The 27,072-nt window shown below is 54.5% G+C and overlaps 1 protein-coding gene across 2 annotated transcripts; it reads right to left on the reverse strand.

Annotated features, from left to right (window-relative positions):
- Positions 1–956: 956 nt before the first annotated feature.
- On the reverse strand, positions 957–27,072 carry RCC2 (regulator of chromosome condensation 2). Of its 2 annotated transcripts, XM_082612321.1 has the most exons (13): positions 26,906–27,072; positions 25,595–25,880; positions 19,925–20,018; positions 16,764–16,907; positions 14,061–14,192; positions 13,604–13,692; positions 12,156–12,270; positions 9,899–10,065; positions 7,866–8,046; positions 7,464–7,569; positions 6,303–6,375; positions 4,193–4,270; positions 957–3,415 (listed from the first exon to the last, which is right to left on the reverse strand). In XM_082612321.1, the coding sequence occupies exons 2-13, from the start codon at positions 25,871–25,873 to the stop codon at positions 3,311–3,313; spliced, it is 1,563 nt and encodes a 520-aa protein (XP_082468447.1). In that variant the 5' UTR covers positions 25,874–25,880; positions 26,906–27,072; the 3' UTR covers positions 957–3,310. The 2 variants fall into 2 exon arrangements, with proteins under 2 accessions (XP_082468447.1, XP_082468448.1); XM_082612322.1 differs by lacking the exon at positions 26,906–27,072 and having other exon boundaries at positions 25,595–25,996.

Raw genomic sequence — 27,072 nt, forward strand, 5'->3', positions numbered from 1 at the left:
AGTGACCCCCGTGCCTTGTGGAGAGCGGGCATCAGCAGGGAGAGGCTCTAGTCTTCTTGGTCAGCAGGTATAAGACTCTGAAGGGCAAGCTGCGACAGGCAGGCCTGCATGGACCCTTGTTAAGCCCAAAGTGTCCAGGGCAGAGGAAACGAACACCCACTCTAGGACCCAAAGCTGCCTGTTGCCATGTCTCTGCCCACCCCTATGTTTATGGCACAAAAATGCTATTAAGTCAAATGATCCTGAGGTTTAACCACAGCTGCTCCCACCCTGCCCCTCCTCCTGCCGATGGGAAGCTCCAAGCAGTCCAGGTACGTGGCATGGGGCAATGCCTATGGGAGGGGCTGATCTGATGACATAAAGCAGCCGACATCCCAGAGGCTCCACAAACTGGACCGGTGTCGGCATGCTGGTGGCTGGTGGCCTGGAGCAAAGGCTGTCCACTTGGGTAGAACAGAGAAGGCCTGGGGCCTCTGCACCCATGACTGGCTGCTTGGTGCCCCCCGGTGGACAGCTCGCCACACTGCCAGTAAGGGGCCAGCACGGCCTGAAAGGGGCACATGTGTGACCAGCGTTGAAGTGACAACAGGGCTCCCTTATGAGGATTGGGTGCAGGAGGGTGGGGAAGGCACGTTATACAGCCCTCTTCAGGTGCTTTCCGCGCCTCCTCCTCTCAAAGCCCCATGAATATGAAATGCGATGAATATGAAAAACTCCATGTTTTGAGTTGGGCCAATAAGGTGCTGAAGCCTCCCTGAGGGTCACACATTTCCAGGAACAGAGCTGGGAGCTCCACTCACCTCCCAACCCCAGCAGGGGTCAAGCCTAGAAGCTAAAACGACCCGCTTCCCTGGGGCCCAGAGTGGGAACCCGGGCCGGGGCAGGAAGGGGTCACGCAAAAAGCCGTTCCGTCTTCTTACGTTCGTTCCGCTGAAAAAGAAGTGCAGAAGCCAAAACAGAGTAAACAATGATGTCGTTTATTTAAAATGTTTACTCCAAGAAATATATATATAAAAAAGACAATTACAGCATTAAACCAGGCACCTTCGACCAAATCACAACCTCTCCTTGGACTCCCCCCTTCACGCTAAGCCGTCCAGTCTCCTTCCTGAGCTGGAAGACACGTCTGGAGCCCGAAGGATCAGCGCAACCCCGGCCCCGCTGCTGTGTCCCTTCCTCTAGGAGCGCAGGACCGTCTCCCCCCACTCCCTGTTCTAAAGGATTTTCCCCCTTAGGAAGTTCATTTGAAAATTCTAAGCCCAAAGGAGGGATCATGGGAGAGAACAGGGCAGTCTCCACGTGGAAGGGACATCCCTTTCCTGCTCCAGTCCCCGGCAGGGGGCCCGAGAGCGGGCTGGCGGGGGGCTTCAGATGAGTCCGCTTGAAGATTGAAGCCCCACTTGGCCAAGGGCAGCTCCTGCAAAGGCCAGGAGCCAGGCTACTGCTCCCTTGACCCTCTCGGTGACTGCACAACCCAAGGGAGGCTGCACGGGTACAAGGAGCACGTGCGCCGAAGCGCATTCCAGGAAAGAGGTCTGTCAGGAAACCGAGGGGTTCTATGCAGGGAAGCTTGAGTCAGCAGTGGTAGCTCGGGGGTGACTTGGACAAATCAGGTTAGTTTAGCAGAAGCTCTGAAGTTGCAGAAGCTTCTCCCCTGGACTATTAACACAGGACAGTTGAGACGAGCACGAAGTCAGACTAAACCTTAGAAAGGGGCAGGCTGGCCTCCTCCCGCGAGGCCTTGGGACTGGCCAGGACAGATACCGTTATACGCCCTGCGAAGGCAGAAGCCACTGCCCCGAGCGACAGGGCAGGGGGGACGAGTAGGGAAAAAAGCAACAACGACTAGATCATTTTTGGCATTTTAACATGGAGACAAAAGTGGTAACAATAGCAAAGCAAAAAATAATAATAAAAAAGACCAATATTTAACTTTCCCATCACCCAAGTCTCACACTGAAGTTCTATCCCCGTTTCCCCCATAAGCACCACTGAACTAAAAAATCTATTTTAAAGCACCCAAACCAGTCCAGACCCTCTCGAAACCAAGAGCCCCAGCCAGAGCTGTCGCCTCTCTTGGGTCCAAGCGAGAGGAGGGTTCCGGGAAAGGCACCTCATAACTCGCGCAGCGCGACGCCGGGGACGGGTTCGGGCACAGGGCACTTGGCGGGGAGCCGGGGTGGCAGTCACAGCCTCTGTGCTGACACGCGGGGAAGGGGACTTCTTCCGTGATCCCAACTATTTGGTTACACAGCCAAGCAAACGTGACTAGAGAGCTGGGTTAGCGGAACAGGAACCCGGGGGCCTCAGAAACACACCGGGCCCCTTCCAGCAGGATCCAGTGCGGGGAAGGGGGTCGGAATAAAGACAGAAGCACAAAGGCGATAAAGGCTGGTACACAAAGGGCTGATCCTTCTTTGCAAGGACTCCGGAATGCACTTTTTACTGCTGGCTGGTCAATCTCTAATGGCGAGTGCTGGCGAGGCGGCCCCGGCTCAGAGGAGCCTTCAAGCCGGATGTGGAACCAGATACACTGTCCCCACATCTGCCCACCCCCCCAAGTCCCCACTGGTTCCACAATCACCTGATTTTCATTTGGACTTCTTTTACAGCTAAAGCAGATATAAATGGCTAAACACAGATCCCCCACCAGGGGGGAAAACGGCAGATTCTATTAATGTCGCGGCCAAAAGGCGGCGGGGGGCTTAGAAGCAGCCAAGGGGAGAAGCAGAACACACACGGCCTGAGCCAGGCTAGAAGGAAAAGCAGGAGAGAAGTGACCCAGATACTTCCGAGCACACGGGCGCCATTTTGGATAGAGACTGACCACCAGGGACGGTCTTTGCCTAGATGCTGCCGGCTCCCACAAGGGACATTTTTTTCTGAGCGTGTGGTGACCCCTCTCCCAGGTAGCACCCACTGGGCTCACAATGCTACTCACAGCCGGGAAGGGGTGTTTTTGACAAGTGTTATGTAGGAGAGGGGGGTAAAAAGGGAAAACTTAAAAAAAACAAAAAACAAACCTAGATTGCTCAAAGTTTCTGCCTCTTTTGTAGGAATGGTAAGTCAACTATGAGCAAATATTTTAATTAATCATTAAGAGGGGAAAAAAAAAACACTTTGGAAAGCATACAGAAAAGGTAGTTGACGTTGAATCACTTATAAAAACGGAACCTCAGGGAGTCTTAACAAAAAATGCACCTTCGGTCAACTTTTGCTTTTGAAAATTCCTTGTTTGACTTCCCGTCCCAGTGCACGTGGAAATGACAGCTGCCGCGAGAGGTGTGGAGCTGGAGAGGCTCCGGGAGCATCAGAGGGTCCGGGGGTTGTACTCTGGCAGTTTCTTGATCTTCTCCTTCTCCGTCTCACTTTCGTCTCTCGCTATCACCAAGGAGTGTGAGTAACCCATGGCAACCTGGGGGACAAACCAGCGCTGGGTGGGCAAGGGTGCTTCGGCTAGGCAGAGTTTGGGGCCGACAAGCCCAAAGCAGACGATGGGACACCGGGAAGCTGGGCTTGCCAACGGGGGTCAGTATAGAGGTCAAAACAGAGGCATCCTGAAAAGCTCAAAAAAGCCCTTTGCTGAGGACCACCCGTGCCAACGTGACCTGCCACCAGTGCCCTGCTAGCCTGCCTTCTGGGCTGCCCCGGGAGACAAGGTGGAAGGAGGCCCCCCAAGCAGTGTTTGGATGCCGACTGCCTGCAGAGGCTGCACGGACTCGGGACTGCGCTCCCTGTTCCCTCCGCCTCTCTGGACCACAGCCCTGCCTTGTGCAAGGGCACAAGCCCCACGTGTGTATCGGTGACAAGAGCTGGCAGCGTGGTGAGGCAACAGCAGAGGCCTCGCCCCACCAGCTGCCCACAGCCTAATGGTGTATAGAGTCTTGGGTGAAGGTACCAAGCTGGCGTGAGTGATGCACTCGGCCTGGAGCAAATCTGCTGTGGCTGGACTCTGGCCGGGGTCCCTCAGGCCGACAGCAGCCACGGGGCCTAGCCAGCACACCTCTGTGCCTTCCCCGTCACCCAGCAGAAAACTCTGGCACGGGGCACAGGAAAGCTACACAAGGAGATGTCAGATGAGGCTCAAGCGGGCTGCAAAGAGCAGAAGCAGGAAGAGGCGCGATTCGGCTCCCCTCTTTTCTCTCTGCTCCCGCGCCCCCCGCTCCTCCCGGGCCCAGGGCTCCTCACTCACCTGCTCCGTGAAGATGCCGTCCAGCGTCTTCACCTCCTGAGCTGCAGTGGAAGACTTGGGCTTGTGATCCCCATAGCCCTGGTGAGGCAAACAGAGGGATGCTCACAGAACCCGGGTCACTAAGGCCAGTCAGAAAGAGGGAATCTCATCATGTGGCTGGACCTCCCACGGACCTGGAAGCCTCTGTGGCCGAGGCCCGCCGTCTCAGACCCCAAGCCAGGCCTGGGCAGCAAAAGAATCCACAGGTGCCAGCAGGTGACCGGTTCCTAACCCCAGGCCCGAGACGCCAAGACGTAAGCTATAGGGGTTTATGTGATAAGGACACCTTTTAGGGAGAATCACTGGTCAGATGACACCATGGCGAGGGCAGGAAGAAATGGCAACTGCGGCCCTTCAGGGCCACCAGGTCACAAGGAGTGCTGGCTGTCCCCGTCCCCACCTGTGTCCATGATCAGCAATGACTCCAGGACACCGGAGATGGAAGGAACGGTCAAGGACTGCTTGGTCGTGGTGGTGGTGGTCGGGGGGGTCCTGTCACATGCTGTGGTGTGAAGATGGGCGATTTCAAGGTGGACAGGTCCCTCAGCTCAGCTCAAAGAGGGGCCCACATGGCAGATGAGCTGCATCTGCCACTGGCCAAGTGCCACGCCAACTCCTCAGCCGAGAGGCTGCCCCCAAAGTCCCCCTCGTTCCCCTCTAGTCTCCAAATCGATACTCAGAGCCTATTTGTGATATAGGCCCTAGGAACACCTGTCCTTCTCTAAGAGCAGCCCATAAAAACTGGGCAAGGGGGCTTCCCCGGTGGCGCAGTGGTTAAGAATCCGCCTGCCAAGGCAGGGGACACGGGTTCGAGCCCTGGTCCAGGAAGATCCCACATGCCACAGAGCAGCTAAGCCCGTGTGCCACAACTACTGAGCCTGTGCTCTAGAGCCTATGAGCGACAACTACTGAGCTCACGCGCCACAACTACTGAAGACCTCGCGCCTAGAGCCTGTGCTCCGCCAATAAGAGAAGCCACCGCAATGAGAAGCCCCTGCACCACAACAAAGAGTAGCCCCTGCTCGCCGCGACTAAAGAAAGCCCGCGTGCAGCAACAAAAGACCCAATGCAGCCAAAAATAAGATAAACAAATTAAAAAAAAAAAAATGGGCCAGGTTCTCAGTCTCTTTCAAGCTTCCACATATGGGGCCACCTCTGAAGGGCCCCCCAGTGTCTGCGGCACGTGGGGCCCCCTCTGAAGCCACCAGACTGAAAGCAGGTGCACAGCTCCGAGGAAAAGGCATGTTCAGGCCACCAGCCCTGGAGATGGCGCAGGGAGTGAAGAAGCACCCGCCTCCTTCCATCACCCCATCAGCTCCTACCCATGAGAGCAGAGGGAAGGGAAAATAGGCCGAGTTCCCAGCAGGAAATAAAAGAGCCAGGCTGACGATCAAATTGCAGGTAGAACAGGTAGACCGTCAGGATGAGCTCCATAGCCCGGCTGTTCTTGACGAAGACGTTAAAAGTTAAGGACTCACCACGCCCCAGAAGCTAAGAATCAGACGTTTGGTTGAGGAGGCCAAAGGTGTGGGGGAATCCGAGGGCCATGGGTTCTAGTCACTCAAGTAACTGAGATTAAAAGCAGGAAATCAGACAAACTTATTTGGGAAAAATAAGAGAAGAATGTCCCCAAAAGACCTAAGGGCTGGAAACCAGAAAGATTCAATGCATGGTCATAACTGACCCCACCCATTTAAAACAACAAGCTGTTCCTGTCGATTGAAACTCCTGGGCAGAGGGAAGAGAAACCATCCTCTTTCCTACTGACATCAGCCCACAATTACAGTTTACAAAACGTGAGGGGAAATGGGATCTGAAGCTTCCCAATTTCAACTCAACAATGTGGACAGAAAGAACTTTCACAATTATTTGACGAGCAAAGTAACACTCATGAAACCTCAAGTGACCTAAACATTAGGGAATACCGCAGACCTTCACGCAACAAGGCAACACATACACACGCAAGCGAGCACACGCACGCACACACGCACACACTTTCCTCCTGTGAGTTTTCAGGGGCGGTTCACGGAACCCAGAGAGGGCCCTGCCTCTGCCATGCGGACCAGCTTACCAGTTCCCCAAAGGTCGGCGATGGGCCCCAGCTGATCGTGCTCTCGTCCGCAGCCACGATGATGCTGCTCTTCCTGCAAATGGGCAGAGGCTGTCACCGCCGAGGGCGGCAGCCCAGCGCTGCACCTCACCCACCCGGCAGCCCAGGGCACTTCCCGTGGGCTCCCTGCAAGGTGTGACCCTACTAGCATTAAAATCCAGCTGGTCCCACTCAAAACTCCACTCCAAACAGCACAGCACAGTGCCAATGGGCTGCTTCTGAAGCCCAAATGCTGTCCCGCGCAGGCCCAAACTGCAGAAGCCCTTAGAGCCAGGAGCCTTGGGGCCCCAGATCTCCCCACCCCACCCCACTCGGGCTCTAGGGCTCTTGGGGTGGGGGGTCACTTTTAGATGAATAAACACACTGGGAAAAGGAGAAGAGAACAAATCAGGGTGAAGTGAGAGTCTATTCCAAAGCGGGTGGAACTTGCCAGACGACTTGGGCGGGGTTAGAGGTTTCAGATTAAAACCACACCAAACCCTCAACAACTACACTGTCATCTTCCCAAAACCTGGCCGGTGATGAACATTATCAAACTCCTCATCAAGAAGTGCTACAGGGCTTCCCTGGTGGCGCAGTGGTTGAGAGTCCGCCTGCCAATGCAGGGCACGAACTGGGAAGATCCCACATGCCGCGGAGCGGTTGGGCCCGTGAGCCATGGCTGCGTCCGGAGCCTGTGCTCCGCAACGTAAGAGCCCACATCAGTGAGAGGCCCGCATACCGCAAAAAAAAAAAAAAAAAAAAAAAGTGCTACAGAGCTCAACAGGCGTCCTCAAAATAAACGGAAAATCACTGACTTGAGGATACTTTCTTGTTCCCACTGTGTCACAGTAACTAAAATTTCCTAACTAAATATGATTTGAACCTGCAATACGAACAGAGCACATCAAGCCTTCGAAGAACGAAACCCTCAGAAGCAGCAAAGCGAGTCACCTGTTCTAAGACCTCCCAACCCCTCTTGCCCCGAGCACAGTCCCTCCCCCTCCTGACTCTAGAATTTGGTGCGCCCAATGCCCCATGAGAAGAGTGGAGCCCTCAAGGGACAAGGCACCTCCCGGGTGTGTCCAACATGCCCGGGACGGGGACAGACGTCCCCACTCACCAGGAGACACAGCCACATACCCACAAGCCAGGCTCCGGATTCTCCAGCCGCAGAGGTCCTGCACGGCCTTCGGGTACATGGTGGACTCCCGGGACGTGTTTGTGGCCCCCCAGAAAAACAGACCACCTGGGAAAAGACAAACACGTCTCCATTGTCATCATCATCTCAAGAGCTGGATCCTCATCTCAGCAACATCAAAGGAGAAAGGGAAGAGGATCGGGACCTGCCAGGTACGGCGCTTGGCACCGGTGACCACAAGGCGCTCTGTCCAAAGAATCCTGGAGGTCGATGAAGTCAAGGTCCCTGGTCTTGAACAGGGCAAAGGTCACGGCACTCCCCACCAGAGCACACAGCCAGGGAGGGAAACCCGTGACTTGGCCCTGGATGCCTTCCTCCCGAGGCCCAGACGGGGAAGCACTGACCCACTTCGCTGACGGCAAAGGAGCAGGTGTAGCCAGCGTAGATCTGGGACGCCCCGCGTCCAGGGAAGTCGAACAGCTTCACCAGGCGGGGAACCATCTCGTCCTTCTGCTCGGCATGGCCCAGCCGGCCGTAGCCACCGAAGCCCCAGGAGAAGACGCGCTTCTGGGAGTCCAGGACCAGCTGCAGGAGAGAGAAAATGCAGCGCTGGGACAGGGGACAAGCGGGGTGGCTGCTGTTCTGAGAGCCTGAGGCCAGGGCTAAGGGCAAAGGGCAGAAACACCCAAGATGACCCACACCGGCCTCTGACAGGGGAGGCGCCAGCAGCGGGTCCACATGGTGAGGATGTTTGCTGTTTTCCTGGCCAGGGACACCATTTTCCGTTCCTAACAAATTATTATTATTAAAGCCACAAGTCTTCCCCTTTCCCTCATCAGAAGCACAGGGTGATGTCTCCAGAGCAGGCCACTGCACTCCACTTCCTATTTCAATCCTGACTAAACTGCAGACAGAGCCCAGAGGAAAAGCCCCGCCCACCTTGGATTCTCCTTCAGGCAGGTTCACACAGGTGACCTCCACCTGGTCACAGGTGCAGTATGCACAGTGACATGTCAACAATTTAAAGTCCATCTTCTTACATGCACCCCTATGTTCACTGCAGCACTATTTACAATAGGCAAGACATGGAAACAACCTAAATGTCCATGGAAAGATGAATGGATAAAGAAAATGTGGCACATATACACAATGGAATACTACTCAGCCATGAAAAAAACCAAAATAATGCCATTTGCAGCAACATGGATGGACCCAGTGAAATAAGTCAGAAAGAGAAAGACCATATGATATTGCTTATATGTGGAATGTAAAATGTGACACAAATGAACTTACTTACAGAACAGAAACAGACTCACAGACATAGAGAACAAACTTATGGTTACCAAAGGGGAAGCAGGGAGGGGATAAATTAGGAGTTTGAGATTAGCAGATACACACTACTATACCGAAAATAGATAACCAACAAGGACCTAGCGTATAGCATAGGGAACTATATTCAATATCCTGTAACAAATCATAACGGAAAAGAATATGAAAGAGAGTATGTATAACTGAATCACTTTTGCTGTACACCAGAAACTAACACAACATTGTAAATCAACTATACTTCAATTAAAAAAATAAAAAATTTTAAAAATTCATCTTCTTTTCTTCACAGCATCCCTGATGTCTCATGTTTGAATCATGTGAATGTACAACTTATTAACATGATTTGACACCAGGGGCCTAAGTAAGATCTATTTCTCCTGACTACGCTGGACAAGGCAGAGTCAGTTGTTGGACCTGAAGGGACTGAAAGCTCCCGGTCCTGAGGTCACTCAGCCAGTCGCCTGCACACAGGAGACCGACCTGCCTCTGAACTCTCAGCCCCGGCCCTGCTCCTTCAAGCGAGAGGAGAACCAAGTCTGACTCTCAGGCATTTTCAGGCAAAATAACCACAGGAAGGCAACTAAGATAAAAAGACGAACATATAGGGACTTCGCTGGCAGTCCAGTGGTTAAGACTTCCAACGCAGCGGGCACGGGTTCAATCCCTGGTCGGGGAACTAAGATCCCACATGCCGAGCGGCCAAGAAAAAAAAAAAAAGATGCACATACAAAATTTTATTGCCCTTTATCTAGACTGACCTTTAAGGAAACACCCTTAATGACTGAATCTGTTCAACACCCCATCTGAGATATTGTCTATCAACCTGGAAAAACGTCCGTGATGTTCTATTAGACAAAAGACAAAAGCAGAAAAACTCTTATTGTATGATCCCAACCCAAAGTGTCTGCACGTTCAGCTACATCTGTGGATGCCACGGAGAAGCTGTCAGGTGAGAATGACGCCCTGGGACAACTGAGGGTGTGAAGCCCTTGAGGAGGGCAGGATGTCGAGGGGGCCAGGGTCAGTTCCTGGCTTTGCAAAGCCAAGGGTCTCCACTGACGTGACACTCTGGAAGCCAGAAGAAAGGCCAGAAACGCTCAAGCCTTACCGTGTGGTTAGCGCCGCAGGCCACATCCCGTACCACCACGTTCGGGACCGGCAGGATCTGGCCGTCTTTCGTCTTCTCGATGAAGATCGCCACTCGCCGGGGCACCAGCTCGCAGTCATACTCTATCCGCTGCGCCCGGGCGATGAACTTGCCGTCCGAGTTGTGTCCTGCAGCGACCACAGGGCCGGCCGTCAGCAGTGGCCACAGAACAGAGCACCTGCCCAGCCAGACTGGGCAGGTCCTCGTGGGGACTCGTGTCAACCAAGGTAGTGTCCTCCAACCTGAGGCACGACCCAACTTGTGGGGCACAGAATCGGTGCTGTGGGTTGAAAAGTTTTTTCTTTTTTTGAAAAATGAATAGAACAGAGTAAGAAACACCCAAGGACACCATCTGTAACGAGGACTTTTGTGAAAATTCTTTGCAAGTCTACGTTTGGGCTGGGCTGTGGCCAAAAAAGTGGGAAGCTCCAGATCCAAAGGAATGGTCTTCTCTGTGCCCCACCTGGGGGCCTCAAGGAGCCCTGCATGGGCCGAGAACGGACAAAAAAGTTCAAGCCACTTTCCCAGGCTTGCTTTTTTTTTTTTTTTTTTTTGGCGGTACGCGGGCCTCTCACTGCTGTGGCCTCCGGATGCGCAGGCTCAGTGGCCATGGCTCATGGGCCCAGCCGCTCCGCGGCATGTGGGATCTTCCCAGACCGGGGCACGAACCCGTGTCCCCTGCATCGGCAGGCGGACTCTCAACCACTGCGCCACCAGGGAAGCCCCCCAGGCTTGCTTTTTTATGAATTACCAGTAAACTAATACATCATCATGGTCGTTAAAGCAGAGTTAAACATACGTTCTCGCCTCTGCCTTGCCTGACCCAGTAAACACGTCGTGGGAGCGAGCACGGGGGTGAGTGCACGCTGGGGATGCACCTTCCGAGGTCAAGTTCTAGTTCTGAAAAGGGATCTCTCTGGGTTTGGACAATCACACTGAAAACCGGTTTTAAAATAAACTGGGAAGATTAACTGACTCTGTAGATATAAATCAAGCCAACTTCTCAAAATACCTTTAAACAAGTGTAAACCAAGCAAATGAGATTCGGTATAAAGTGCTGCAATGGGGACTGGTTCATGGTAACTGCTCACTAAATGTTAGCTGTCGTCATCGTTGCCAAAGGCATTTCATCTCCCTGAAGGAAAATCTACCTGCTGCGACAAGCTGCCTGTCTGCAGATCTGGGGCAGCCACAGACAGCAGGGGGGCTGCACACGTTTCCGGAAGTAGACCAGAAACTTGCATGGAAACGGCCTCTCCAACAGTCTCTGGCAACTCCCTGGCAACCAAAGCTGAAGGGGCCTGGGGCTGTTCTCTCTTATTCACTTCTGACTTAGGTATATTTAGTTTCACAAAGTCACTGTTCCCTAAAGTCTAAAGGCCAGCGAGATGCTCCTCGTTCTATTTATACTATCTTCCATCTGCCTGCTTTTAATGACGTGGAGACCCAGGCAACCCAGATCCAGGGGCTGCAGAGGATCCGGAGCAGCGTGAAACTCAGGAGCCAGCAGAGGGCGCCCACTCCTCACCTCCCACTTGGAAGGAGCTGGAAGGTGGGAAGACGCCAGAAGCCAGAAAGGGAAAAAAAAAAAACACTTCGGTGTCAGATGGGAAAAGAAAATGGAGACCTTGTAAAGTCAGGATGGAGAGAGTCATTTTCCACTCACTGAGAACTGATGAGAACTACCTTCTGAGTTTTACTTTTCTACTCAATGAATAATAAGTAAATTTCACCCCTCCTGTTTAGGGATGAAAATCGGGAAGACAATCCCACTTTTTCATGATACTGGGCTCTTCCTGTGTATACCTGAAACAATGGCCCAGGCCGAGGTTTTCAAGACAAACTTATTCTTGTATAATTTCCTCACTTTCAATGAAGGCAAATCTTTAAATATGAAAATGAATGAAGGTGGTTTGATTAAGAAAAAAAAAAAAAAGCTTTGAAATCCTTTTATACAAAAATGAATTCCCAAATCAGAAAAAAAACGTTCGTCAGACTCAAGCCCTGACTTTCATTAAGGCAAGTCACTGTCAGACTCCACAACCCCATGAATTACGACATGCTGGTCCACTAAACAGGACATCCACTTAATGGATCAAGGCTATTATCTGCGATCAATTACCCACATTTCTACCATGTGTGTGCAAGCCCCACACTGACTTCTGGTTCTAAACATACAGTTAGATTACAGAGCTTTTAAAAAATGTACTTTGCATACCCAGCTGACCATATTCAGGGCACCCAAAGGAATAGAGGTTTCCTTTGCAGTCCATTATCATACTGAATTCAGCCCCACAGGCCATTTTGGTAATTGGCTGCCCGTTGTACATTATCTGAAAAGAAAAGACAGCAGACTTTTAGACTTTTTTTTTTTTTAAAGATTGATAAAGTCTCTACCTCCCCACAGGTTGGTGTGAAACAATTACTAGGCTACAAAGGACTTCTAATGGACCCAATAACGCTGAAGGCAAAGGCTTAGAATGTATGCAAAGAAACACCTCCCAGTACAGAGTCAGTTCAGACAAGCAAATCATGTCCCCGGGTCTTTGTAACCCTCAAAATGCACAACGCTGTGCCTCACACATCCTGGTGCCCAGTGAATGCTGAATTCAACTGACTGGCGTGGGCACGAAGGTGTCAGAAAACAGAACTAATCACATGTAGTTCCCAAATCCCACTCTAGTCGCTAGTTTTGATGTCACGCAACTTTAAAAAGCTTTTATAAGCGTTATTGCCAACCAGTAAAATGAACTGTTTTACACTCTCTTTTACTAGTGTAAGAGCTGCTTGCTAATTAGCCTTAATTGAAGGTGTGAAGAAGAAATATAATGGCTCGAAATTAGGAACTTGGAAGACAGCAAAGGCCCTGAGTAATTTAACATGGGATTTGGAAACAAATCTGAGAAAGTGCTTAGAAGACTCGCTATTGCAAACTCATCAGCCTGGGAAAGCCAGACTGGAGGAACTGGAGGGCGTGAAGTACCGACAGCCCGGGAAATCGCGGGGAAAGGCGATGAGACTGGGGAGGGGATGCTGAGTCCCGGGCTCTGGCCTGGCCCCGGCTCACTCTGGAAACCGTCACATTCCACTTCAGAGCAAATGGCTAACAAAACAGCAACACCTCGAAAATCCTCCAAACTACAGATACGTTTGGCCAAGGTCAAGGTCTCTTTTCAGACCAAGAAAGCCAACTCCCTTCCCTCGTCAGACACTCACTGTAACATCCTGCTGCCTTATGATAGTAGTTCACTTTTTAGGTATAAATCCCACTCCTCCAAATGACTCCAAAGTTTCTCAGGAATAAGAGATGACCGACCTCCTATTTGTGTTCTAAGTACCTGGCCGGTGACTTGTTACAAAGTCAAAACTCAGAGTATTCTCAGATAAAGACCAATCACATCCATGTAACAATTCTCACTTTGGAATAGAACAGGCTTCAAACAGGCCTCTGGAACAGATTATTTCAGTCGGAATGAAAAACTGCTTCTAGGATGTTCTTCACCTGTGACCATCTACTAAACCTGACCCACTCAAAGCATCGAGATCCTGCTTTTACAAGGGACCCAGTAACTCAAACAACGGAGAGGAATGTCTGATCTCACCCCAGAAAATCCAACCCCAAAGCAACGAGAAACAAAGGCCCTAAAGGCGGAGGAGGGCGGGCACCTGTGCGGGGCTGGGCACGGCGTCTGTCTGGTTGCCGAGGCCTAGCTGCCCCATCTTGTTCTCCCCAAACGCAAACACGGAGCCCGTTTCTGGAAGGAAAGAACAACATTCATCACCAAAGGGAAAATAATGCTGAGTATTTGGAACTAGACTTGGAATCAAAGGCTCTAAAATAACAAAAACAGCTCCCTTGCCAGGAAGAATGCTAGTGAGACAATTCTCCAAAACGGGGTGGGGCGGATACCTCAGAGCAGACCCACTCCCCAGCAGAGACCCTCCCGCTGCCCCGGCCACTGGTGCCCGTGGGCAAGGCTCCCGATGCCTCACGCAGCTGCCCACCGGGCTCCCTGGGCATCTTTCTGATCATGACCATGGGTCACAGGGGCAGCCCCACCCCCCGCCCCAGGTGGACCATTTGGCCTCTGACCCCATTTTGAGGGAAGCGGCCCTTCCTTACCCGTCAAGGCCAAGGTGTGGTTCCGCCCACACGCCGCGGACACGATCACCTCGTGGCTGAGCCCCTCGATGAGTCTGGGGGCTTCAACTCTCTTGGTGTCGCCATGGCCCAGCTGGCCCTTCTCATTTCGCCCTGCGGGTCAGGAGCAGGATAGATAAAGCGGGGAGGAGGGGAGAGGGAGGCCGGAGCAGCTGCCGGGCGAGGCTGGGTCTCCCAGAAGGTGCCCTCCAAACCCACAAGCCCAGCGCCGGGGGACAGCAAGCCCAGCTCCGCAGGCAATGCCAGCCTTTCAAGGCTGCCGGTGGGGTCGGGTGACTAGATGAGATACGCAGGGCTGTCCCCAGAGTCGCCTCGGCGTGCAGCTGCCAGCCACCACCTCACCTGCTCTGACCCTCTTTTCTGGGGCAGTGGCTGGGACAGATCGGAGCACCTTCGCCAGCTCTCTGCCCCCGAGGGAAATGGAAGAAAACCAGGTTCAGCCTGGATGGCACACACGAACGGACGAGCTCAGGGAAGCTCACAGCTCTCACTTCTCACCACACCTGCCAGACGCCAATTCCTTCATTCGCTTCACTCCGAGGTATTTTAAGACGGTAACACCTGCCCCACGGGAGTCTGATTCCCTCAGCGCCCCAGGCGTCTACCGTGGACCCTGTATTTCTCTCCTTCTCTCTAAGCCCACCTCCCACGGACCAGCCTTCGCAGGACCCTTAGCCATGTGAACCCCAGCGACGGCCAAAGGCCAGGCCTGCTCTGAACACAGGCCCTCCCTGGCCACGGGCTGACCTCCACCTCTGGGGCTGCGCTGGTGTGGAATCGGGGGGTGCCAGAGGCCGAGACCTGCCAGGCCCTCTGCACCACAGTGCTGCCCTGACACAGCCCTGCAGCTCAAAGCAGGTGTGGAGAGCTGGGGGGCCGGCAGGCTGGCCCCGCTAAACCGTACCTAGTTTTCAACACAGGCTACAAGGGTTCCAAACTCAGCACCTCAGTGGGCCTCTCCCAGGTACCTCTAAGAGGAGAACCACACTTGTAACCGAACATTTCGGGAGGTTTTATGGGGCCAGAAAGCCAGGCAATTCGGAAGCGGGGGAGGTTTCCACATCCTTCCCCAACAATGAACTTTGACCTTGCAGTCATGAAAGAGGGGGCGCAGAGCCACAAAGATGAGCCTCAACTGTCCTGGACTCGAGAAGGGGTGACCAGCCGCCGTTACTACAGAAAAACCATTCTCAGGCTTTGATTATGGCGCGCCAGCAGGAGAGGCGGACACCAGCTTCCAGTGGAAACTGCCCAAGTTCACTGTGAAAGGCACGAACGAGCACTGGATGCGGTTTCTCGGCTCGAGAGGCCCAGGTGGTCAGCAGGTGCAGACCCCCTGAATTCCGGGCCGCAGCACTGAGGCTCTCGGGCGCTGGACTGGGTGCTGAGCCTTCCAGGGACTCACTGTGGACTCATGACACTCCCACTGGCTCATCCCCCCTACAGCGGTGAGTCTGCTCATGGAACACGTCTTTGTTCTGGGGCAGGTCAGACGCACAGCTTTTAGAATCATTCCCTGCCCAGGGGGTCAGCAGAGGGGACGTTTTTAGAAGCGACACGGAAGTGACATTCAGTAGAGAGATCAGAAAGAGGACGCCTGAAGTTGGGAACCCCGACGGAGGAGGCTGCGTTCAGGGTTGGCGCAGTGGGCAGGAGGGGGTTTTGGGGGAGGGACACAACCCTGTGCCAACTGGGAGCAAACGAAAATCATGGCAATGTCAGCGTGTCACCAAGAAACTATGAAGTTTAAATTTGGGCCAGACACACTTGTTAGCTTTTTTTCAACAGAATTACAAAATTAGCAGAGTGCAGGGAAGACAACAGATGTTAATGTATTTGGACTTTGGTACAGCCGCTCATGAAATTGCAAAAAAAAAGTTCAAACAGCCCGAAATAAAAATGCAGTCTTATGGACCCAAAGCTAGCTAAAGGGCCAGAAACAAAGGGTGAGGACAAACGCCAACACTGCCTGCGGGAAGAAGAGTCCAGGAGCCAGCAGAGGGCGTGGGGGAAACTGAGCCCCAGCCGGGACCTGTGTGAAGGCTCTGGATAAGGAAACAGGGCAGGCGGCGTGGAAGCACTCTGCAGGGGACCCTGAAAGGGAAGGGAGGCTACAAGACAAGGACAGCGCCCCCCAGCACCCAGGCGAGGGAGTCCAGCGGCAGGGCAAGCACATCACCTTGGAAAGAGCAAACTCAACTCTCTGGGGCAATGGAACAGGAAACAGAGGAGCAAGACTGCATAGACTCGGGCTGGTGTCACCACGTGGCAGGCGTAAAAGCTGGTGGCATTTAAAGTGGCAAGAACAGAGGTCTACGTCACACTGTGCTGTGTGCTGGGGGGACAGCACACCTAAAATAGGAATTCAATGCTAGGCACACCTCGATATCAGATCCAGAGTCAGTCAGAACGTTCGGGAAAAGGCTGCCTAAAGAAGAGGATTTAGAGAAATCGGGGGTTACGTACAGACCAAAACCAGGCAGAAGAGGGGAGGAAGTGATGTTTTCACGGGGCACAGACTAGTTGGGCATCAGGAAGAGAGGAAACGCACAGCAAGCAACACAGCCCCGGAGGGCGGACGAGGGTCTCCCGTCCAGGGGATGGAGGAAGGGAGCCCACCCGCGGGCCGCGCCACAGGTCTCGCCGCATCCCCGTGGTACTTACCCCAGCTCCACAGCTTGCCTTCCGTGGTGATGAGGAGGCTGTGGGCGGCGCATGACCCTGACACCACCGTCCGTACCCGGACCCCCGAAAGGCACCCGTACCTGTGGGGCCCCCATAAGTTCTGACCGAGGTTGCGGTAGGCGGCTGCGAAGGCAAAGGGAACACACGTCAAACGGCCGCAGAGCCCTGGTGGGTGCTGACAGCTGCCCCAGTGTCACCAGCCAGAGGGCCGACCCCCCACTCTCCACATAAAGCACACCCTCGGGGGCTCCCGGGGCAGCGCACCAGCGGTGTGGACCCGTCAGTGGCCATCTGCACAGACACCGCCCCACCTCCATCTCTGGCCTGAACCCACCTGCTGAATGTGCCCAAAAGCCAGTGGCCGAAAAGGAGGTGCCACCGCCTCTGCCCTGCAGCCCTGCCGGGCTGGGAGCCGACCCCGAAGAGCAGGTAGCAGACCCCCAGTACCCCTCATCCTCCCAACAGCTCCCTCCTGGCCCTCCACCTGGGGGTGGGGAGGGGCTGGGGGCCTGCAGCCACGAGGCTCTCTTGGGGGCCAAGCCCGAGCCTGCACCGCTTCGTGCCATCTTTCTCAGGGGTCCCATCATGCTGGCCGAGTCATTACCCCTAGCCCCGCCCGTGCATTTGCTCCCCCAGAAGGCCCTTCCCTGCCCCCTGCCTCTGTTCTTCGCACCTCAGGTCAAACACCCCCTGCTCTGGGAAGCCTTCCTTGCCCGCATCCCCCTTTCAACTCGTTGCTTTCTGGACCCCAGCGCCCTGTGAATCACAGCACTTATCCTACTGAGTTCACGTGCCTCCCGCCCCGAGGGCCAGGGCCTCCCCGTGCCTGGGGCAGGGCACTGGGAGCCGTTCAAGGGCATGGGGGGCGGGGAGAGACAGCCGCCTCCATCACATCCCCCACTTCACCTTGTTAGTGGACAGGGCGTGGCCGATTTGGGGCTTAATTTCCTCAACTTGGGGCTCTCAAGGACAGAAAAGCGAGCCCATTTTTAGGTCCGTGGTGACTATTATGGAATGCGAGCTGCTGCCGAAATCAACTGTGTCAGACTGACCTGGATGCAGGAACGGATTGAGAGGTCAACTTCTCCACCAAGTACCTGGCTCCACGCGAAAGTCTGCAGAACTGTTCCCGTCTGTCCCCACCCTGCCTGCGCCCCACCAGCAGAGGGTGCCGGGCGCAGCCTCTCATTTAACTACCTGGGGCAGGTCAGGCAAAAGAGGGAAGTTCCCCACCATGATTCAGGGCACCCCTGAGCTTCTCCACCTGAAGACGCTCCTCTACGACTGAAAGGTGAAAGAAGACCCAGCAATTTCCTAGGAAAGAGCAAACCAGAAACGACAGCCTTCACACCTATGCTAACGTCTGCTCATCATGGTGGTATGACTGCCATGTGCCATGCCTGTGGACAGCACGCAGTGCCAGGAGACGCCAGGGGACACCACGGCTGACCCAGAGTGGCTAAGTGGACCCCCTCACAGCTGAGTAGATGGTCTGATCTGCCAAGGCATCTTCCCTGCATGAGCTCCACGAATGTCAGTGCCCAAGATGTCATCAGCTCATGAGAGGCAGGGATTCTCGGGGCCTCCCAAGGAACCTTCTTCAGAGAGATCCTAGTCATACGAAATGCAGAGCAGCAGTCCCGGGCCACTCGGCCTGGCTGGAGGTCGTTAATGCCCAGGGCCTGGTCCTAGTCAGAGGTGGAGCACAAAATCACTGTGTTATCTTGAAAACGAAGGAGGCTGCTGACTTTATGAGATCCAGTGACGTGTACGTACCCAAGAGCCGATGGGCTCTTGGAAGGAAGGCAGCTTCGAGAATGGGAGGGACTGGGAAAGGTGAGGGCGGGAGGGGAAATCCTTCCTCCCTTCATGTTTGGCACCCGTGGGAAAACAAATTCTCCCCCCCTTCCCATTATGTCTACTGGCTAGTTCACGGAGAGCCGAAAGACACTGCAAGACTTTAAAATTTTTGTTTAATTACATAAAACTTCATTCAGAGGGAGAAACATCTGGGAAGCAAAGGTGGGCCTCGGAGAAGACAAAAAGGCACTCTTAAAATGAGCCCAAGTGGGGCAAAATTCCTTCAACTAGAGGCGGCCCTGCTCTTCCATGGGTTCCCCTCTGGAATCTACTTCCCGCTTGGGGCCTGAGTGTCTCTAATTGCAAGTGGGCCACTCATTTAAAGAACAGCTTGGAGAAACAATGCGACACCTGCGCCAGGGCTGGCAGGGAGACTGATGTTATCACGTCCCAGGAGAGGTTCCAGGTGACACCAGCCATCAGGCAGGCTCAGGCTGAGAGCTTGGTCCTGAAGGCTGGGCACTTTCCCCAACAGGAAGAAAATGGCTCAACCCCATTTCTAACTCATCTGGACCCTGAGTGCCGCTGAAACCCCGCCTGCTGTTTTCATGGAATAAGATCATCTCCACTGCCCATCCTGAGGCCCCAGGGAGTGTCAGTGTGCAAATATTTGTTCACCGGGCAATGCTGGAAAGTACTTCGGGAATCTTTCCAAATGAAATCAAGAAGCCATAAAATATGGCAAAGTACCAGCCTTACTTCTCTTGGATGGGCCAGTATTCTGAGAAAAGACACCAATTTTCTAAAAACGTTTGGGGACTAAGATACTTCTTAGGACTTCCCTGCTTGCCCCACTCCAGACTGCTACTTGCTCTGTCAAACCAGTTCCCGCAACCATTTGGCAGTTTGCAAGGAAACGTGGACTCTTTTGAAATGTCTAACAAGTTTGCCATCTGACACGTGACAAATATCGAGGACATTCTGACATTCCACAGCACCAGCCTCTTCATTTTAATGAAAATAAGTGACATGAGAAGATGGGAAAAAAGTGTCGAGGTTTATTTGAGGCTACTACTTATATTTTTCTGTTTAATCTCAATGGAATTTTCAAAAGCAGAGTTGTACCCAAGTGAGAGACTTGCCCAAGACCTGGGTTCAAATCCAGCCCCATCACTAGAGTGGCTGTGTGGCCCTGGGCAAATCGCTTGGCCTCTCTGAGCACTTCTGTAAAGAGAATACCTACCTGGCGACAGTCACCAGAATCACACTGGACACCTAGCACACAGGAAGCACTCAATCAATAGTAGCGTCTTCTATTCTTTAGAAATTGTTTCTCATACCTTGTTGCTTAGGCACTTCTTTTCGACCAATCAAGTCCCAGTTGGTTGCCCCAAAAATCAAAAGCTGCCCTTTGCACTTAGACCCTTCAAGTTTCTACAGAGACAAAGAGAGAGGGAGAAAGAATTAGCTTGTAACGCTGCTTCTAGCTTCCCAAATCTGTCCAACGACAGCAGGAAACAAAATAATTCATTGTTAACGCTGTCCCTCAGCGGTTCACACAGCGGACAGAGGGACACCTCGCCAGCCCCTTCCATATGTGGAATCCCGAACCTGCCCCGGCAGCTCATCGGTTAAGCCCAGGGTCGTTTTTATCCTTTGATTGCTCTTTAAAACATCTTTGGCAAAACCCTACACAAGAAGCCAAATTCAATTCCTCCCCTCCGCTCTGCAGACTGCCTTGTACAGGTATTTGCAATAGGCCTGCTGTGTCACACAGGGAGTGAGTGTTAAAACCGCTGTCCTCAGGGCCAAGGCTGCATCTTCCTGCTGCAAGCACAGCATACCACACATGGACCTGAAGGCTTTGGGGCCCCAGGGCATCTCTGCACAGTGATCCCATCGGCCGACTGTCCTGTCCTCCCTGTGCACTGCCCTCGCTGCCAGGAGCCTTCCGCGGGGAGAACAGCAGAGCCCCGTGTTCATTCCTCCACTGGAGGGAGGAAGACCCACGTGGGGCTGGCGGATCTGACGGGGCAGCCTCCAATGGGCTCATTCTCACTGCTGGCCGAGAGCCAGGGGACCGATGGCCAGTGGCCCCGCCAGTATACCTCAGTCCCCATCCTCCATCACTAGGGCTACACACTCTCACCATCACAGGGGGAGCATGTGCCACTTAAAAAGGCCACTGTCTGAGTCCGGGTGGCACTCGCTCTGTGCTCAGCCCCTCCCTTCGATTCTGAGATGCCCAGTACACCCTTTAAAGTCGACTGTTAGTCAAAGATCCACTTCTGAAGGCTGCACTTAGTTCCACACAGGCAAGGGAAGCAGTAACTTCCCGTTCTGCTTTCATCCTTTACATCATCAGCATCCCAGGCCGTTAAAAGCAAAGAAGGAGTTTTCCTTCGGTTTACAGAAGCATTCTTGGAAGGCTTTGAGGAAAAAAAAGGCCACACAGCCGCAAATCCAGTCGTTCTAACCCCTACACAGTGACTGCCCTGGCGGTACGTTCTGGCAGCCCAGTACATGCATGTGGAAGAGGAACACATCCTCATGGGGGGGGGGGGTTCCGTTTCTTAGGGAACTCTGGGCAACCCAAACCCGATGTCACGGGCACCCCCCGCCCACCCCCGCCGGTCCTGTCATGCTCGCCCGCTCGGCCACGAGTACAGGGCTGGAGGCAGACGGTCCATCTACGGGGCGCGCCCACGGTCGGCATGCAAAGGGGCGACAAAGCAGCCAGGGCCGGAGGATGACTTCGTCACATTTCAATTATTCAGAGAATGACCTTAATCGGGGTAGTCCAACTCCACAGCACCCAGACTCCAATTACTTGAATGGGAGCCGAGTTTCCCCTGGTTATCTCCCCTTCTTTGTTTAACTGGCGGGCCTGGCTGGAACATTCTACAGGTCTACTGCGGGAGACAAATAGCATCAGGGGATTGTCAAGTTCCCAGTGGAAGGCGCAGCCTTGGGGCTCTGCCCACAATACTGACTTGCTCTCCACTATTCCTCACGTCTGCGTGGAGAGGCAGCAGAGACTCAGAATGGACCAAAGCACCGTGGGATGAGCTACCAGGCCAGACGGTGGGGAGAGGACTCCGGAAGAGCCGTGACCTCAGGCCAGGCTGCCCCCACTGGCCCCTAGGTGGGCAGAGACGGCGAAACCACTCCACACCAAGGGGCGCTCAGCACAGCAACAGGTCAGCAGTGCTGCTGGCTGCTGCGGGACCTGCAGCTCTGCCAGAACTAGCTGCCATCACCCTGGGCACGAGCAGGGTCTCCTCTGTGACCTGGAGATGCCAACACCTGCACAAGTGGACACGGGTTTATGTGTACTGGCCCATCGAGCCAGCTGAGTATTTATACAAAACCCCAAGCCTTCTGACACAAGGTGTTTGTGGGAAACCTTGATCAACACTGGTCAACTGTGTTTCCTCCAGTGACAGTGGTCCATGGCGGGTGGTAAGCCGTACCTTAACTGTGTTTTTGTCATGGGCCTCATTTCCTCACACGTTAGATGTTATCATCTATATAACTCTTTGCTGTAGGCTGCTTATAATTGAATTCTTCCCTCCACCTTATATGAAATAAAAAATTCAAGTAAGGACCAGAACTTCTAACACGCACTTAAAAATGACAGCTATGGGCTTCCCTGGTGGTGCAGTGGTTAAGAATCCACCTGCCAATGCAGGGGATATGGGTTCGAGCCCTGGTCCGGGAAGATCCCACGTGCCGCGGAGCAACTAAGCCTGTGCATCACAACTACTGAGTCTGCACTCTAGAGCCCGCATGCCACAACTACTGAGCCTGCAAGCCACAACTACTGAGCCCGCGAGCCACAACTACTGAAGCCCGTGCGCCTAGAGCCCGTGCTCCGCAACAAGAGAAGCTGCCGCCATGAGAAGCCCGCGCACCACAACAAAGAGTAGCCCCAGCTAGACGCAACCAGAGAAAGCCCACACGCAGCAACGAAGACCCAACGCGGCCAAAAATGAATAAGTAAATAAAAATTAAAAAAAAAAAATCACAGCCCATGTCCCTCTTTGTCACAGAGCTGAACCCGCCCACAGAGGAAAGACCCCGGATGTGGGGGCTCCATCCAGAGGAACCCCAGGGACAGCTGCCAGGGCTGTGAGCACCAGAGGTTACAGGACCCTCCCAGGTGTAACCTGGGCTTCACCGATGGGCCAAGAGATTGTTTTCTGGATGAAATCAGCAGACATACTGCCCATGTCTAAATATCATGTGGCAGAAAAGCTGGGAGAACAGTCTCCCAACAGGATGGGTGAACTTCGCTGGCCGGGACACACGCACCGAGCTTCTTCAATCAACAAAATGGGGTTTCTGGTCCTAAGAGATTTCTGAATTACTGCCCAAGTGCAAGGAGCATGTTTCCGAGGCTGAGAGTCAATCTTTAACATACATCCATTTAGAAGGCTGCCGCTCTCGGCAGAGGGAAGACCACTCAGAGAAAGGGCTGCAACGACTATTCCCTGGTGGGCTACCAATATCGACTAAGACAGGCTTCAAGCTCAGTTTTCAATTGTATTTATTTGGTCCTTTCAGACAGAACAGAGTTGTCTCAGGGCCCACAAAACCTGAGCAACCCACAACTAGAAGAACTACAAAGACCTGGACAGCTTGTGACACTCACCTGTCTTCTAGGAGTCATCCAAGGCTGCTCGCTTTACCTACAGGGTTATGAAGTTCACAGGGCATTCAGGCTGCATCAAACCTAGAGGGTCGTAAAATGCTCATCTGATACAACTACACCGAAACCTGAGGTCCTTGGAGAGAGCATTTTCCGAGGCTGAAATCCTAAGAATGTTTTCTAAAAATACACAGCTTTTCCTCAAGGCAACTCTGTCCCTCAACCATACAAGTACTTGGGGTTCATCTTTCACAAGCCCAACATCTGCCGCTTGAGGTAACTGAAGGCAACACGGCTTCAGACAACTCCTGGCAGCTGCTCTCATACAAACCTCCTTCCAACAGCCCTGAACGGCAGCGAGGCTTGCGAAATTCTCAGTAAAAAGTCTCTTTCTGAAAAGAGCTGGGGACGACCGCTGGCCTGTGGCAGCAGACAGGATTCTCAGGACTGCTTCCCAGGTGCTTCCCCTGGAGTCTAGGAACCCGGCACCAGGGATACACCCAGGACTGGGGGCAATGCCCACCTAGGGCAAGGCATTGGGAACGCAATGGGACAGCCTGGGCCTGGCCTTGACCTTGGACCAACGGATGCTAAAAGTGAAAGTGACTTAAAGCTTGAGGTGTGCACTTTCCATGAAGCACAGAACAGCATCAGTCGTTGGACCCTCAGTCTCCTGATGGTGTGCTGGCCAGTCCACTGCACATGCTCTCTCTCCGTGACTACCTCCTTGGGTGAATCTCAGCATCACGGTAAGAATCTTTTACTTCCTGATAACAAAACTCACTACTCTAAAAGGTTGCCTGGAAACACTCGAGAGACAATGCAACAGAGGCAGAGCCCAGCTGACCTTTCTTTTCAGTTCCCTCCTAACACCAGGACTGGAGGGAAAATGTCTGGCGTCCCGCACAGAAGATCACATTTGTTAAAAGAAAACAGTCCCTGTGCTCCCTTTTCTCAATACTGTGGCCATGGCCATGGCCCTGGCCTGGTCCCCAACCCCAGGTGACACGTTTCAGTGATCCAGGCTCTCCTAAACATCACCCTCCTCCACCATCTAACACGTTGACCCTTTCCACTGAGATGGCAGTTGCAAAGCCATCTCCACATGAACAATTTGCAGAGGCGTTAAGGATGACATCAGAAAAAACCCCTGAGCCCAGGGGAAATCTAGCTCCATGTCATCTTGGGCTCGTCCCTTAGACTCTGTGCCCCAGTTTTCTCACCTATAAAGTGGACCTAGAAGTGCAATTATTTCTAACCATTTAAATACTCTCTGAACTCCCCTGGGGGAAATCACGCTGGTACGGACTGAGAAAAGGATCCCTCCAGACCGTGAGACTCTAGACCCTAAGTGCAAGTTCTTACTCTTTTGGAGTTACCTGAGCATCTGGTGAAAGCTCTGACCCTCTCCCTAAACACACGTCCCACACTAAACCCGTGGGGTTTGAGCATCACTGAACCCACGTAAGATCTCTTGCTCCGCAGGGTTTTGCAGGCATATGAACTGGTCACAGTCTTAATTAAGATTGAAGGCCCAACTCTAATGAACAAATTGAAGCCCACTCAGACTGCGGGGGTGTGGAGGGGGTGCTGCACAGAGCCCACACCAAGCGCCCGTTCCCTCAGACCACAGGCGATGAACAAAGCCCAAACACCTCTGGGGGTGTGGGGGCCCTTCCCGACCTCCAGGGGGAGGGCTCTCCGGAGCATGCGCCCTCGCACCCTGCCCTGGCGCCCGCCACCCCCGCCTCCCCGGCGGCGCGAGACGGCGCAGGGCCGCACAGGGCATGCGCAGCTGCCGCCAAGCCCCGCCCCCCCGGAGCGCCGGAGCCGAGGCGGCGGGAACCTCAAAGCCCCGGCGTGAACCGCCGCTCCCGCAGCGCGCCGGCGGCCCCCTCCCCCGCGGTGCTGGGGCCGACCGGCGACCACAGGGGACCAGGGGCGACCGAGGACACGCTGCGCCGCGCCCCGGGCCCGGTGCGCGCCTCCCCTCCTCCGGCCGGAGACAACTTGGAAAAGTCTCCCTTCCCGGGGCGGGAGGGGGAGGGGAGGCGGAGGGAGTCGGCTCGAGCGGCGCCGGGGGCGGGGCCATGACCCCCTCGCGCGGGCGGGCGCGGGCTCCGGGCGCCCCTCCCCCGGCGGGGGGCCCGGGGCGCGCGCCCCAACGGCCGCGCGGGTGGGCGGCGGCGGGGTCGGGTAGGCCCCGGCCCGCGCCCGCCCCGCGCCCTTTTGTTATGCGGTGGCGGCGGCGATGATTCAGCCCGCGGCCTGCGCCGGCCCCGCCGCCCCCGGTCAGGACGCGCGCGGTGACGTGCCGCGGCCCTTGCCCCCCGGCCCCCTGCCCCGGCCCCGCACTCACGACGCGCTCCTTGGTGTGCTCAGGCTCGGTGATGACCACGGCCGCGCCGCCCGCCTTGGCTGCCGCCGGCCGCGCCGCGCGCTTGCCCCCGCCGGGGGCCCCGTCGAGCTCCAGGCCGTCCTCGTCGCCGCTGCTACCGGCGCCGCTGCTGCTGCTGCAGCGCTCGGGCCGCTCGCGCTTCCTGCCGGCCGGGCCACCGCGCTTCCTGGGCCCGGCACGGGCCGTGCCGTTGCCCGAGCTCGGCTCCTCCCAGGCCGCCGCCGCCTTCTTCCTGGGCATGGTCGCGCTGGAGGAGACACGGGGCAGCGGCGCACAATGGACGGGTTATAAACTGCGCGGGGGGAGGGGAGCCAGCCGAGCCACCGGCCTCCACTTCCTCCCCTGCCCTCCCCAAAGTGGCGGCCGCGGGGTGGGCGGAGAGGGGGCGAGCCGGGAGGAAATCGCGCCCCTCCCGGGCCCCGGCGCGCCTCCTCCGGGGAATCCCGCACGGGAGCCCAGGTCCCCGACTGCAATCCGCTCAGGGAAAGAAAAAAATGGAGACCCCCCCCCGGGCCCATCCTCAAGTTAGGTTTGCCTACATCGCATCATAATTGCAGCCAGGTCCCCAAAAAGTAAAGGGAAAGAAAAAGGAAGTCTCTGATCCCCGAGGTTTTAATTAGAGAAGGCTTTGGGACACTTCAAAGACCCCCTTTTGGCACCTCGGTGAAGGAGCTCCCCCCTCCGTGGCGGCCCCACCTGCTGCTTTTGTCTCCGCACCCCCCTCCCCAAGCCCACTCAAATGCAGTTCTCTCCACCCCCCGCCTGAGTCCCCAATTCCGCTCCAGCCCGGGGGTTCCGACCTCGGGCTCTAATTAGCCGAATCCCTTAGGGTTGGCTGCTCCCCACGGAAGGGTGGGAGGGTGGTGGCGCAAATAAAGCCGACCCCCGGCCCCAAACACCTGCTCGCACAGACACGAAAAATAAAAACTTTAATGGTGCCCGACACTCTCCCGGCCCCTCCCCGAGCGTGCGGCTCAGCCGATCCTTCCGATCCCGGCTGCAAAGTGCCCGGCTCCGCCGCTACTTTCCCCCAGCGTCCCTGCCCCTTCGCCCTGTCTGCCTTTTTTTTTTTTTTAATTGATTTTGAACAATGGGATCTCTGTCTGTCTCCGATTAAACCACGTGGATCCGCCTTCCTTCCCCTTTTTATTCATTCAATTCCCCCAACCTCCCCCAGGTTTTTTTTTTTTTTTTTACCTTTTCTCCTCTTTTAAAAAAAACTTTCCCAGACCCCGCAAACTGATCATTGTCGATTTCATTTTCAGCCCCTACCTGCGTGGAGTGATGAGAAACCGGAGAGAAAAAGGAAGAGGAGAGACTAAAAGACGAACCGAAGGGCTTTTTTTCCCCCAGCCTAGACGAGGGCTTCAGCCCACTCACCAGATACACTTAAAATGTAAATACAAGCTTCCAGAACAAATGCTACAACACAAAACAGA

The sequence above is a fragment of the Mesoplodon mirus genome (genome assembly GCF_964341445.2).
Source record: "Mesoplodon mirus genome assembly, chromosome: 3".
NCBI lineage: Eukaryota > Metazoa > Chordata > Mammalia > Artiodactyla > Ziphiidae > Mesoplodon > Mesoplodon mirus.

What these genes read in the sequence shown, in the direction of transcription:
- RCC2 (XM_082612321.1), bottom strand. Translation starts at nt 25,873, where the DNA reads ATGCCCAGGAAGAAGGCGGCGGCGGCCTGGGAGGAGCCGAGCTCGGGC. An exon ending in CCACACCTTGGCCTTGACGG is followed by an intron (nt 13,693 to 14,060) that starts GTAAGGAAGGGC and finishes CTTTCCTTCCAG; the next exon opens with AAACGGGCTCCGTGTTTGCG. An exon ending in CTTTGCCGTCAGCGAAGTGG is followed by an intron (nt 7,570 to 7,865) that starts GTCAGTGCTTCC and finishes GTCTTTTCCCAG; the next exon opens with GTGGTCTGTTTTTCTGGGGG.